The sequence below is a fragment of the Pinus tabuliformis genome, chromosome 7 (genome assembly GCF_031772625.1).
Source record: "Pinus tabuliformis cultivar Carrire ecotype Pingquan chromosome 7, CPIR1, whole genome shotgun sequence".
NCBI classification, from domain to species: Eukaryota; Viridiplantae; Streptophyta; class Pinopsida; order Pinales; family Pinaceae; genus Pinus; species Pinus tabuliformis.
In genome coordinates, this window is record NC_142293.1 from 323,743,598 (window position 1) to 323,759,133 (window position 15,536).

General features: G+C 42.4%; 1 protein-coding gene across 4 annotated transcripts in view; it reads left to right on the forward strand.

The window, feature by feature from the left end:
• The first annotated feature begins 212 nt into the window (after positions 1 to 212).
• Positions 213 to 15,536, forward strand: part of MENG (S-adenosyl-L-methionine-dependent methyltransferases superfamily protein) — a 183,399-nt gene continuing 168,075 nt past the window's right edge. For 2 of the 4 annotated variants that reach the window (XM_089455843.1, XM_089455842.1), the window contains exons 1-2: positions 213 to 590; positions 701 to 765. In XM_089455843.1, coding sequence (XP_089311969.1) covers positions 366 to 590; positions 701 to 765 — 290 coding nt within the window. In that variant the 5' untranslated portion in view covers positions 213 to 365. The remainder of the gene's footprint in view (positions 591 to 700; positions 766 to 15,536) is intronic. The other 2 variants (XM_089455840.1, XM_089455841.1) reach the window with 2 other exon arrangements.

Genomic DNA, 15,536 nt, shown 5'->3' on the forward strand with positions numbered 1-15,536 from the left:
CAACCTCTATCAACTACATTTATACCAACCACATTTATACTAGTAAAAGTTACCACAAGGAAGAGTGTTTATTTTGGCTAAATTGATTGTGATTTATCTATAACCTTTGAGCATGTATTAAACGATGAGATAAATTCAAATTTTAAATCTTATCAATACCGCTTATATATTTAAAAAATATTATTAAAAATTCTTTATATATATAGCCAGAATGAGCCCTGTGAACTTGCTAAATCTAAATCTATCGCCTTTGGTTACTCCAATTCACACAGTATACTATCTCAACAGGTGTTGCACATCGAAGCATCTCTTCCATATCCGTTATTTTTGGAATTTCACCACCGTATTAGTGTAGCCTTTTGCCGATGGATTGCTTGCACAGTTTGAATTCGCATTGTACTGTCCATGGCATGATTGGTTCTTCCACCCTTACAAAATCCATGGTCCACGCTATTAAATCATGCAATACTTCATCTTCTGTGCACTCCCTGCATTTGGGGTCCTCAGTAGAGGAATCACGAAATTTGCGTCAAACAGCTGCCGGATACAGACAAAACCTCTTCAATCGCATTGCTTCAAACTACGATCGTGTAAGTCTGGAATTTACTATTCCTTTCAAAGCTTTACAGTGAAACTAGTGTAAAAGCAGTTTGTATATATCTGATGAATTCTACTGTGGATATGACGATGTGGACACCAGTTGAATGACCTGCTCAGTCTTGGGCAGCATCGAATATGGAAGCGGATGGCAGTCTCATGGAGTGGGTATGCCACATTTTGCCCCATTTTCATTTTGTTTATCATTCATTGTTTGCTCTAGTTCCGACAGCCAGTTGTAATTATTTATCTTTTGGTCATTTTATATAATTAACATTCCAGGCCAGCTAACATTTTTAAGTTGCTTTAGACGAGCAGCCTGTAGGATTAGGATGTTCCCAATGAGCTTTGAACATTTGTCCAATAGGCCTTGTCGATTTTGGATTGTCACCTTGTCGATTTTGGATTGTCATTGCTGGTTATCGCTTGAATTGTTCTCCGGTTTGACATTTGAGTGACAATGCAATGCCCTGGTTTGTGTTGTATTTTTTTTTCAAATAAATTATTTATATGTTAATTTTTAAAAGTATCTAAGAAATTTATGTTCAGTAGCCACACTTCAAACAATGGAATTCTTACTAGCAAGTTTAAGGTTTGGGTTATTTATTTGGTTAAAATTTTTCAAGGCTTATATCATATCTCAAGTCAGGATTGGGTTATTTATTTGGTCAAAATTTCCCAAGGTTTATATCATATATCAGCCTTTTGAAATTCATGCTATTCGAGTGTAACGGATCACGGTAAAATTTTCCAAGACTTATATCATATCTCAGGTCAGGATTGGGTTATTTATTTGGTCAAAATTTCTCAAGATTTATATCATATCTCAGCCTTTTGAAATTCATGCCATTCGAGTGTAACGGATCACGGCAAGGATGAGCCCTATTAATCTCACCAACTCTGTAGCCCTATTAAGCTTCATGAATCATAATCCAAAGGGACTCTGAATTTCATTCTTTTCCTTGACTAAACAGTATTAAGCGAACTCCTCTCAGTCAAGCTCAGCTCCAAGTCATACTCGAAATTTCGACATGTGAATAAGATTGGCTTGGCAGCGAGTTTGACATCCAAGATCTTGCAAGTCAGACAAGACTGTCTGTTTAAAAAAGATGGAAACTATTTCACAACACTCGTTTTTCTTTATTTTTGAACTTATTTCACAATAATGAACTAATAGCTTTGTCAAGTGTCCAAAATTCCTGGCATTTTTTTATCAGGGAAAATTCTAGGGGAGAATTCCCAGCATTTTTTATCCAGGAAAATTCTAGGGGCTAATATTCGCAGGTTGGCTAATTTTCCATACTTTTTCCAGAAAAAAGATTCGCCTAAATTTTATAAATTTCATAGTAAAAAAATATTTTACTTTAAAAATGACCAAAATTTTATAATTACTATATAAAATTGTTAAGAATTTGAATACTTTTACAAAAACATCATCAAACATTTTAAAGTTTGCATATTAGCGACTAGTAAGATTGGCCAAGGTTTCTAAACTTATTGATAAATTTCCATCTTTTAAATTTTCCCTATTTTCTATTATGTAATACATATACTTTGAAATGAGCTTTATTAAGAATATGAACATTTTAAAATGGAAAATATATTTTTCTTAGTATCTATATATATATATATACATATATTCGAAATCTTTTCAGCCTCGTAAATCAATTCTTGGATTTCCGAAGTTTGTGTCAACATTTTCATGTGGGCCTTTGTAATGTCCCCAATTAAATTAATTTTGCTAAGATGAATTTCTATTTTTGCAATTGGGTGTTGGAAAATATTTTGGCATGTAAACTTAGGAAAAGTGGGTGGAGGGAGTCCCCACTTAATTTTTGGAGAGATGGAGGCCACCAACATTAGAGAAAATGAAAGATTAAATTGGTAGTGGGATGTGGGGCCACCCAAAAAGGGGAATTCGAACCCCTTAGGAAAATCAAGCTAGGGAGAAGTTAGTCGAATTTGTGTGACCCACAAAGAGAGAAAAGGGGCAGCCAAGATAAATAGGAGGAGGCATCATTTTGGGGGCCTTTTGACAAATTGAATTTTTAACTTAGAATACTCTTGGTTGCTTAGCCAAGATTATTAGTGCTGCTTAGCACAAGGAGATTTCTGAGCTAAAACCTCAGCTCTTTCTTTGGTGGACTTAGAGTGCCACCCTAGGAGAGAATTTCATAACTTAGCGGGAAGAAATTTGCTGGAGTTCGTGGGTCATATTAGCTCTTGCTTCAATTAGTTCGAACTTCCAGGAGGATGCAATAACAGAATTCATTCCACTAAGTTGAGGGGCTTCCAAGGGGAGTTTTGGCCAGCGAATTTAGGAGAAATCTCCTTGAGGGTGGACTAGAGTTTTTGGAGAATTTCAGGGTTGGAAGTTGTTGCTCCAGAGAGAGCCAAATTCACCAATTTAGGGCATGCGCAGAGGTATTACTGGGTAGAATTTGTGGGGCAGAATCCACCTCATTTGTGTCGTGTTTGGGGAGGAATTCACTCATATCTTCCGGAGGAGAATTGCAGGGCAATCCTATAGAGAGTTGAGGAAAGATTTGTGGCATATACAACAATAGTAGATTGTGGGGGAAGCAGGACCAGTCAAGGAGTGATCCAGGGGAATCTTCAGACAACATGGCATGAACGCTAAAAAATCAAAGTGATTAGAATGATGTTGAACCAGGACCAGATCGAAGAGCTCATCTTCTTGATCGTGGAGGTGTGAACGGTTCGTCAATCCGAGTCCGGATGATGAAGTTATCGCGAAATGAAGGTCAACTTGTTCCTATGGAAAATGAGGCATTTTCCTTTAAAAAATGGGTTTTTGGCCTTATAAGGCAAATCGCAATCGGCATAGTCTAAAGCAATGTTTTACAACTCGGACTCGGATTCGGACTCGGCCGAGGATCGACTCGGACTCGGTAATGACTCGGCCGGCTCGATTTCAATGACTCGGTCGTTGTAAAAAATACATTAAATATTTATTTTTTTTATAAAAAAACATAATTTTAAATATTTTAAACATAATTTTAAAGATTTTCATTCAAGTTTCCAAACACACAACATTATAATATACATGGAAGACAACATATAATCAAAGTAGGCTCATGAACCAATCCATTATATCAAAATGGTACGGTGTACCCAATGGCAATAGTAAATACATAGTCAACTGTAGTCTGTCATACATGATCAAAGACTCATCTTTATGTTCCGCTTCATTATTGCTTGACCATCTTTATTGGATTCTCCTCGTCATTACGATTCTAAGGATATATAGCACGCTGCGAGACTCCTTACTGTTTGAAAGATATGTCCAACTTAAGTTGGTGCACCCACTATGTGGTCACAAGCCCCAAATAAGTTGATAATATGGAAGCATATTAAAAGGCTAAATAATTGTTGAAAATGCCAAATTGAACCTTCTAATATCTTGCTGGACCAAAAGGTTGTCAAAAGATTAAGGTTAACATTTGAAAATGTATTAAATATACGAGGAAATTTAATCATACTATGGTCCAAAATAGAGGACAAAATGGCCTCATTTAAGCGTGGGATTCTTGGCTCCAAAACTTGTTTTAATTAAAAAATTAAATTTTTGGGCTTCCCTCCCAAATACTCAAGTAGACTGCCTGTCATGAAAGCCTATCCAAATCTATTTAAACGCACCCATCCTCTCTCCAAAAGAGATAAGATAATTCGGACATCCTTTGATCTGTAACAGCATTGAACTTGTATAAGGGTTTGTGGTTTATAGTTCTGGGATTCCCTGGGTTCGTTCAACATATATTTTGCAGGTTTTAGTCATTTTGTTCTGAGGGCATAATCGTTGGTTTTTTGAAATTGTTTTGACAGTGGTTCACAACTCTATGATTATGACACGGTTCTGATCCTTTACTATTCGCCTCTAGAACAGAGGTATACATTAAAGAATATTCTGTTTAGTGCAAAAGCATTGCGTGGCAGCTAAATGTGATGTATCCGACCCTGTGAGGCACATTTCAAGCCTAAATACAACTCATTTTTGTGAGGTCGATACCTGGAAGTGTTTGAATATCTGCATATAATCTGAAGTAGATTGCCCTAAGAAGAATGCATCTGTGATTGAAACGGCCGAGTCATTACGGGACCCGGCCGGGTTGACCGGGTCAGCTATGACTCGGCCGAGTCATTGGCTGACTCGGCCGAGTCATAGCTGACTCGGCCAGCCGAACCGGGTCATGGGCCGGGTCATAAAAATTGGCATTGAAACGGTTAGAAACGGCCGTTTCCGTTTCGGTACGGCCGTTTCGTAAAACACTGGTCTAAAGGGCGGACTTAAGGCGGGCCTTTAGGACCCCCGATCAGCGATCTCCGATATCGGAGTCGGGGGCATGATAGGTTTGATATCGACGCTTTACAGTTATGCGATCGACGATGAAGGGGACTTTAGACCCTGTGATTAGCGATTGCCGATATCGATCAGCGATCGGCGTCGGCACATGCCCATGTATCAGCGAAGGACTCGGGCCATAGTGATAGCGATATAACGACGCAATCTCAGCCGTCGGATCTGGAAACTGATCAAAAACCCGGATCTAATCAGCGAGCTCGGCGATCGGCGACCGACGCCTTGCGATCCCGACTTGCGATATATCCCGGACCCGATAAGTTTATAGGCTCGATTTTATAAATTTTGAAATCTGAACTGTCGGATTTTTCAATGATTTTCAGTGTTTTCTGGGTTTTTGTCATATCGTTGTAAAATGATAAAAGGCCTATTTTTAATGGTTGTTGCGCCTGCCGATTGTTCTATACAAACGGCTTCTATTACAAGCAAAACGACCCCGATTTAGATGCGACCTTGTCCCAAAATGTGTTATAAAACACGATGGGTAACAAAGAGCCAAGGGCGGCGTACCAGAGGAAGAGAGCTGGTGCTAGAGAGCCCAAAAGCCTGTTAATGGTGCCCAGAGCATGGATGCAGAGAGCCGGGGAAGGCGAAAGACTGTGTAAATCATGGGCGAGAGCAGTGTGACGGCAAGCTCGAGAGGTTGCGTGAAAAGGCTGCGAGTAAGAAGCTTGAGAGCTTGTGTGCCAGAGAGAGCTTGAAGCTAGCGCAGCGCTTGAACCCCAGAAAGCCACATAGCCGATTAATCTATAGCGCAGATAGCCATAGAGGCACAACACTTGAAATTCAGGCAGATCTAGAGCCGCAACGACATAGCCAGAACGCTATGAAGCCAGATAGCCGAGAGCTACAGAGCTGATAGTCCAGAGCAGTTCCTCTCTTCATGATCGATTATTCTTCTTTGATCAATTCCTCTTTATGATCGATTCATCTGTTGAATGCTTCTTTGATTGATTCTTTTTCGATTGCTTATTCTTCTTGCGTATTGATGTTGTGAGATCAGTGTCTCAGCAAGCTTTAGCACTTTGACAGTTGCTTCAGAGCAGCGCTTCTTCATATGGCCATTCATAGTGAGGCCGTGACAAATTGGTGCTAACTGTGCCTACACAATGATGATGTGAACAAATGTTCACTGTGGATCGATTTATCCACTTCTTCATTCATATCTTCAGATGGCCCGTGGTTGGTGTGAGGTATATGATTTATTCATATATTTCTTCTTTTACATTATGTTGCAGATCCTAGATTGATATTGATGCTGAATCTTCTTTATTTTCATGTTGTCATGATTCCTTGCTTCGTGTTATACAAAATCTTCATATGATGTACTTTATGCTTTGAGATCCCTTATTGTATGTTGCTGGGATACTCTTGTTGTCGTTGTGCATGTGTTTTGCTTTGACATCCCTTTTTGTGCCATGTTGGTGGGATGTGCACCATGCATGTTTTGTGTCATACTGATAGGAGTTTTGATTGAGAGTTCTAGTTATCGAATATCTCTAGAGCCACTCCTGTGTGAGGGTCTTCTTCCTTGTATGATCGAGACAACAAACTCGTGTACATCACTTTTATTGACAGCACCTAATGCAGCGGCCTACACCACCTTGATTGGGGCCCGAAGACGTAGTCCCTCCTGGACGAACTCTGTTAACAACAGCTTATGTTTCCATGTGCTGATGATTGTATTGTTCCTCTTCTTTTCTGCATGCACTTGTATTCCTTAATGTTTTTTAAAAAAAAACAATTTTAACACATCATGAAAGTAAAAGGTCTTGGTAAGGTCCTTCTTCACAATCGGACCTGGCTCAAGGAGGGCAGAGCACCAAATTTGGGTAATTCTGGGAGGTTGGAATTAGCCCAAATAATTTCTGGGTTTTGTTGGACTTGTGAAAATTCCACAACCGGAATCTTATTGCAGCAACTGGAAATTATTCTCCTAATTGTTAATTTAATTAACAATTTATTTACTATTTCTTGCAACAAATACTGAATAACTCACACTGCAACCAGACAAAAAAAATTGTGAAAGAATAAACGTTGGAAGAAATGTTAGCACACACAAAAATTTACATAGTTATTTTTGGACCAATGTCCTCGAAAAAACCCAACTTGGGAAAACTGGTGCAGCAGTGATGGTTTTATTTATTATGTAGCAGTGGGATGCCCAATTGGCTATCCAAACAACAAGAAAATCTGAGTAAAATACTGAAGGGAATTACCCTTCTCCCACAAGCAATCTCTGGCTGGACTTTCCCTATCAAAAAATCGACCTCCTGGAGCACTGTGTCAGCCTCTGCGCTGCTCTGTGTAGCTGGTTGGACGACTTGCTTTAGAATGGGCTTAGATGAAGTTGTTTTGCATCTGGAAGCTGAAAAAATCGTCTCTTTGACCTTCTAGGATTCCTTCCCGGCCTCTAGAACTGAGAGCGCTTTTCCTTCTCTCCAAATCGATCTGCCTGACTGAAGCACTACGCAGTCCCTCAGCGCTGCCTCTCTGGGATAATTCCACTCGCTGTTGCCTCTTTGGATCTGGAAAATCTTTCCTACGGATCATTGTCTCTGCCCCTCACTCACTGCTTCGATCTCACTGTCTCTCTCTCTCTCTCCAGCAACTCACTGCTGCTACTCTGGAAATCAATCTGCTCATGAAATTGAACCTCTCAAGTGTCTTCTCCAAGTGCCCATCGAATTCTTCTTATAATCCTCTATTGGGATTCCAACGACCAAGATTAAATTTTAATCGATGGCTAGGATTAACTTGAAGTCGATCCGTGTGATTTTCTAGAACATTCATGCCTTGACTTAATTAATTCTGATTAATTAACCATATTCCCTAAGTTTAGACTTAAGAAATATTTAAAAATCGGCTAATAATCTAATGAAGCCATCTCTAGGTGGAATTTCCAAAAACGATTTCTGAGTTTTGGAGATCTCCTGTATTCTAGCCTCTCCACAAAATTTTATGGCTAGAACACATCCGATGCTACAAAAACTAACTCTCCCTCTTAGCGAGGAATGTGTTCTAGTGCTTTACTGCTCATCTTGTAGCAACACCCTGGCTCTGCATCATCTCCTGTCACGCTGTTGATGTCTGGCTGTTGCTGCCCACCAACTACTGCACAACTTTGATATATGTTGCATTTATGTTGCTGCTGACCTTGTTGAACTACTGCCAACACTGCAACTCCCTCTTCATCTGTTGATGCTGCAATTGCAACAACTGCAACTGAGAAGCATGTTAAATACTGAATCAACTGTGATTAGTATAATACATTTGTCATCGCAGTCTCTGACTGCTGCTAGTATCTGCACTGTCACTGAAGAACCTATGCTGTTGTTGACTCTGCACTGTGCCAACTCTGCACTGCGCTCCCTAGTATCTGACTATTACTAGACTCTGCATCTATCACTCTGGCATCTGACTACATCTACTGTCACTGATCTATCCTACTATTGAATACTGTGGGCCCCCGTAGCTAGGTACTGATCTAAGAGGTGGACTCTTCAAGGATCTTGGCCATCTGTAGCACTCTGGGGCTACAAAACCAAATATCCCCACCTTACTCCTGGAGGTATGTCAGCAAACATGGCGAAGTCTTCCTCCAGCCTGGAGGATACGCTATCAATCTCTGTTGAGGCTGCCTGCTGGTCCTGCTTCTCCTCCTTGTCCTTCTTCTTGAGAGGACACTCAGTACTGTAGTGACCAAGCTCATCACATCTGAAGTACTTGACTTTCGACATGTCCTTCTTCTTTCTCTGCTCGCCCTGCCCCTGGCTGGGACCCTTCAATGCGAGGGCCACATTCTGCTTCTCTTTCATCTACTTTGATCTGCTGTTGTTGCCATTGATGGAGCTCTTCAATAGAGCTTGTCTCAACTCCTCCTGCCGCAAGTCAGCCCACATCTTGTCCCACTCTGGTAACCTGTCTTCGCCCAGTATGCTTTGGACAAAGACCTGCCAGTCCTCGGAGACACTGTTGAGTGCCAATCTCACAAGCTCTGTGGGTTAAGGCACTGCCCCAACAACTGAAAATTGGTCTCGGACCTCCTGAATCTTGGTGAGGAAGGGGTCTATGCCTTCTCCCTTTTGTATCCAGATGAGCCTCAACTTCTCCTTTAAGTACATCTTCTACTGCTCGAAATTGCCCTAGTACAGCGTGGAGAGAGTCTCCCACATCTCTCTGGCAATCTCTTTGCCAGCTATGTGCGAAACAATGTGATCCTGGACTCCATCTAGGATCAACCTCTTTGCCCTCGCTATCTCCTTTCTGTACTCCTTCAGCTGATCTGCATCCTGGGGCACTGCTACCACTACATCAATATATTTCTTTAGGCCATATTCGTCTAGAATGAAGGACATCCTTGCCTTCCAGATGACATAGTTGGAAGCACCATGCAACCTGTCCTGATCACGAAGCCCAACAATGGCCATCTCAACAAATGTCAAAAATCTCCTGTTAGATTTTGTAGCATCGGATGTGTTTTAGCCACGAAATTTTGTGGAGAGGCTAGAATATAGGAGATATCCAAAACCCAAAAATCATTTATGGAAATTCCACCTAGAGATGGCTTAATTTAAATTCAGTGTTCTAGTCAGCAGCTAGCAACGAAAATTATTGGAGAAGGGCGGAGTTCACTCCAGGACCATTTCCACCACTTGGGTCCATGAGATGTTTCTGGGTTTGGTTGGGCTTATTAGGCAGAGGTGCCAACTAAAATTTCAGAATTTTCTGAGCACATCTAAGACCAGTGCATCCATTCCCCTTCAGCAGCAACGTCCAAATTTTCCAGGGTAGCACAAAGATTTCCTGGGTTGAGTCATTGCAGCTTGTGGGCATCTTACTCCCACCTGGGTTTGTCATTGCTTGCTATAGCAAGCTCAGGTGCCATTGTTCCACTCATTTTGTACCCAATTTCATTCAGATTTAATAAAATGACTCAGCTTCTAGTTATTTTTCTTGGTGCAAAATTGTAATTTGTGGATGTGTTAAATTTACTTGTTGTTCATAGTGCATGCTTCTGTTTACACTTAATATTTCCATTTAGGAACATTACAATGTTATCAGATGTTATCAGAGCATGATCTTGGCCAGTTGTGGGGTAGCCAGCAAAAACATGGAAGATTTGCATATGTATGCACTGTGATGGGTGAACCATAGACAAACCCATGGCTCAAGGGAGAGTGAGTAGCATTGAAGGAAAAATGACCCTCATCCACTTTGATGGCTCAACTAGGAGTTCTGTTAGAAAATGGGCACAAGACCTAGAGACATATTTCCGACCAAACTGCATGAGGGGGGTGGATGCTATTAGACATGCCACTTTGCACCTAGATGGAGATGCTATGGAGTGGTGGTACCTAGGGCTGATCCCTTTGAGTCATGCACATATCACATCCTACACAGATTTCACACAGAGGCTCGTGGTTAGGACAAGGACAACTAGAGGGTGAGACCAGGGGGCATTTCTGCTGGTGGAGATCGAGATTTACATGTTAGGAGCTTGAGGAGGAGGTTGAGCAGGAGGGCACACAGGATGGTGAGGGGCAAATCGATATACCCTGTGTGGCATATGAGTCACCATTGTTAGAGTCCTCTTTGGTAGCTCCGACTGACACCTTGGTTGAAGGAGTAGAGCATACACTTGGAGGGCCATCTATTGACGAGATGCCTTTTAATGCTCAAAATAGTAGGGGACCTAAAGGGGATCCCTAAAGGGCAAATGCTAGACCAAGGGCAATAAATGGAGACTTAGCCCACTGTCACCTCAGCTAAGGCTCCCTTTTATTTACAGACTTTCACCGATGGGAAGAGACCCGATATATTATAGAGTCACCAATGAAGGATAAATCAATGAGTGGATGCAGAGTGACCCAAATGATCCCTTTCCAGAAGAGGTTGAAGGATAGAGCTCGCTTACTTTCTAAGCAAGGTACAATGTCTTCTAAGAGAGGAATGAGACGATTTGAAGGTTAGTTTCAGGGGATATGATTCATGAAAGAGTTTCCCAATCCCAAAATCGTTATTGAAATTGGTATCCTGGATGGTTCTAGAAGAATTGTCTTTTTAAAGGAACGGGACCACACGGGACCAAGTGGACCCAACCTAGGTTAGGGGGTAAGAGTTTAGCAACCAATGATGTTCTTAACCTAGACAAACTAGGGGAAAGGATCAAAGAAAATATATTCACTCAAAAGTGTTGAATTGATCCTACGAGGCAGCCTTGGGAATACTAGGGCAAAGTTTGAACTCAGAGCTAGGGCTTGGCTTTTCTCACAACTCCACTGTCGGAATGGATTCAAAATTGGAGGAGGCCTAGAGGAGACACCAGTGTAGGAGGGGCTAGGAGATTGAACTTTTTGGAGGGCTATCTTGTGGGGAAAATGATGCCCTAGGTGACCCAACTTGGCTAGACCTAGGAAAAGGTGAAAAAAGAGTTGATTTTAGGTGACCACCTCTTGGTAGATCAGTGCATTAGTCTTGGGAGAATGGAGTCTATGATAAATATGGGCGAGGACCTTTGGTTCTTGGTCAAGGAGGCCTCAAGACCACTTCGCTAGCCTTCTAGGTCAAAGAGAAGCAATCTCGCAACTTTTATACTTTGATATGCAAAAGGTGATGGTTTATCAAGATGAATTCGTTGAGAGAATTACCCCTAGGAGATTTTATTCAAATTACATGGCCCATGCATTGAGAGATGTTGTATAGAGACAAAATTCACAATTTAACCAATAAATACATGCAACAATTAGCCCTAAAAATAGCGAAAATCCCAGTACAATGTATATGACAAAGTAAAACAAGAATATCAAGAAAAGCATGTACTTACATGTAATAGAGTATATCCAAAATAGAGAAGCTCCAAGAATAGATAAACCAAATCCACACATCAAAATTCATCCATAAAGATCCAATTCATCCTCCAAGAAAAAGTGTGAAATTCTCAAGAGAGAGAAGAGATCGAATCCAAAGTGATGGTACAAAGTGAAATTATCTAACTCCTTTTATACACTCATTAGGAGTTCGAATTACCTAATTGGGCCTACATTAGCCCCTAAAATAAAATAATGTGCAAATTAACTAACTTTTGGTGACAAGACCACCAATCTAGCTCACAAATAAAGTAATAAGCCTCTCAAGAGGTCAAATGATAAATAATACATGTCGTAGGGCCTTCCAAGAGGCCTGATGAGGTCCATAGGTGCCATAATGAAGAATAGGACCCTCAAAAGTGATGGACAAAGGGTTGGCTCCTTGTTCTCCAAACAATAAACATGTGGTGCTCCCAGTGGGTGTGGGGGCATAACCATAACCTCATGGGTCTCCAAATGAGACGAAGATGCCTGTAGATCATTTGTAAGGGCTTTGATGATGGTGCAGGTGATGCCACATAATCCTACAAGTCTTGGGTCAACTTCCAAGTGTATGGTACATCTGTGGGGCCGGTTGGGCAAAGGTGAATTAGGTGCATCTTCCTCGTCCAATAGGTGAATCTCGAGAAATCTATGAACATCCTCAGGGATCGATGGAGTGTCTATTGCTGTGGAGGCCCATGGCTCTCAACACACACCCTACATGTGCCAATGTAGCCCTCTAGAGGATTAGGACCCCGTATAGGGAGAGAAAACCCAACATGTAGACCATCTGCAATCCTGCATAAGATCCAGTGCGTTCTCTAGCCTTCCAGTACAACAAGTCATTAGAGAAATCGAGTAAATGAGCTTACCAACCGTGGACCACAGGTGGGGACTTCATAGTGGCCTGCCTTTCCATAATGGGCTTCAGGATGTGCCAATGTCTCCCAAACTCCAAATGGGGTTAATAAAGTATCCTATTAGGTGGTTTCTACTTCTAAAGGGGATAATATGTTCAAGGTACATCTTTTAAAAGGTGGTCGTATGTGATGAGAGGTGAATGGAGTAGGGATGAGAAGGGGCAACCTTGGGCCACATGCTAGGGTGCAAGGGTAGTTAATGAAACGGAAGCCCACACATGGGTTTATAACGTATATGAGGGAACAATCATGGTACGTGAGGTGCCCCAACCTTGATTTTTCCACCCTTCTTTATATGCTTTTTGCCTTTTATGATTTTTCTTTGATTAACTGCTCGGGGCTCAAGGGGTAGGCACATGATGTGTGAGATATAGCAATGAATACCCCTTTTTAAGGTAGGGCGGTTCATTGCCCACCAAGGGTTGGGATAATCATGGGTTCCTCCTATATGATGAAGGAGGCTCATAGAACCAGTAGGAACCAGGGTGATGGCCATGATGATGGGGTAGAGCTCATGTATTGGCTTTTGCCCACGTGCTAAATGTATTTGTCCAACCATCTTTTTGCATTTTTTGGTACTTTTCCTGTTGAATGTGGCCAATTATGCTCTTACCTTTCTTTTTAGTTGCATCAACCTACGAGGCATCATTCCAGGCCTAACCCAAGGTGTGGGCAAGGGGAAGGGGAAAGCTAACGCTATGTGGATCTAGGTGGGAGTAATGATGAATGGGGTAATAATGAGTGGAAAGGGGGGAATATATGCTGATAAGGGAGCGGGACTAGGCAAACAAAATAAGGGTTTCCTATGAAATACCATCCCTAAAGCCAAATGGTCAGTAAAAGAGATCGCACGGGACTAGAATCCAAGGTTAATATCCAAAAGGGGTCTAGGGGACAAGAGCACAGACCTAGCCCATTCCTTCTGTCGAATCCCCCCATTAATCCATGTCCAGAAGTGTCCATGATAAACGAACTACAATACTCAATTACCAAATGACAAGGCATACTTTTAGGTTCGGGAGGCCCACCTTCAAACATACGATCATGGCAAATGGGCGAGAGACCACATGGCTGGCTTAGGTGGCAAAGAAATGCATAATGAGCTAGCTGGTGGTTGCAAGGGGTTGTTGGTTAGCGACTGAGGACCATCTTAGAGAAAAAAATTCTCCTAGGGATATCATCGACAAAATGGTGGGTAACAACGTCGACAGTTGATGAGGTACCTAGTGCTATGACTGAGTTTCTAGACGATGGCCACCCACAATAGGTTGATGAGGTGCCTGGAGGCATACTTGTCGTTGACGAGGTACCAGAAGAGACAGAGGGGTCCAAAGTGGTGACTGAGTTTACAGATGGTAGCCGCCCTCCACAGTTTCATCAGTTCCGGGCCTACCTTCTAGCGTTGAGAAAGAAGGCCACGATAATGAGAGAGGCCATTCTGCAGCAAAATGAGGAGCTGGAGGGCGTGAGAGTGGTTTTTGTTGAGTCAACGGTCAAACTGACTTGCGTTGGGGAATGAATTGGTTCCCTAATGGTTCAACTGGAGTGCACATTAGAGCAACGGGGCAGCCCTACTAAGACATACATAGATGAGGTTGGTAGCACTAGTAGGTTACCACTGCACATTGAAGAGGGAAAGGCAGAGTTACCTCGACAGATTTTATGTGTTAACTAGGATGGTGAGATTAGGTGACATGAGTTGCATAGGGTGCAACCTTTGCAGGATGGAGGGTTAGTTTCGTGTACGAGAGTTCATGCTCGCGATCCTTCCCTTGGGGTTGGATGGCGAGAGATTTTAAGTTGGTGCTCGATGGAGTGGGCTAGGCGCATGGAGTTGGTCATAGGTTGGGGTGAGAGTCAACAAGCACGTTCAGGGATCGAGGATACTGGAGGCCCAGGTTGGCATTGGGATCTAGGTGGGACTGCCTACCACTTTCCAGATATGCAGATTGACTACAACATTGGTGGTATAGTTGACCCAATGATCGAGCACAAGCATTCGTTAGGGGAGTCTCAGTTAGCGCGAGTGGCCAGTCAGGTTGTGAGGGGACTCCCTAGGTCGTTTTGGTATGATGGTTGTACATGGGATCACAAGATTATTAACATACTTTGGTAGGAATTTGTTGGAGGAGGTGGCATTGGCAGGCCACCAGATAGTGCCTTGTTTGGGCCACCGGAGAGTGCCTTGTTTGGGGCTAGGGACTGTCTATAGTTAGTTGGGACTCAGTGTTCACCGAGGAGCAGCACAGTGGTGGCATTGCCACTGGTACATACAAGGATTTTCCTCTTGTATCTCTCAAGGAGGATTTGGAGGCGAGGCCCATGCATTAGAGGGTATGGTGACATGATAGTGGAGGAGGTGATACCGATAGGGTGCGGGTGGATGCGTACTATCTCAATTTTAGATCTTGACATTTAGTGGCGTGTAGGAGCATGTAGCATTGAGCAGTGGTTTGCAGGTGAGCACGTAGATGCATGGCGGTGTGCTGTGGTGCGCGGGTTTACACCATGGAGTAAGAGGAGGCGTACCATTGGATGCTGCTCACCCTACATGGATGGGGGCGCTGTTGAGCATCTGGGGACATTTTGCTCAGCAGAGTCAGGTCTTTGATGGAGTTATCAGCAGTACCACGACAGAAAGAGGGACATCCATGGGATTACCTTTCGGTGTCCATGCAGACTCTTGGTCATACCCATGGGGACTTACATACCTATCACTCTCCAACATGGCTTACAGTTGCTGAGGGTCGGGTTGTTGCCCCATGATGCCCTTAGTATAGGTAGCAG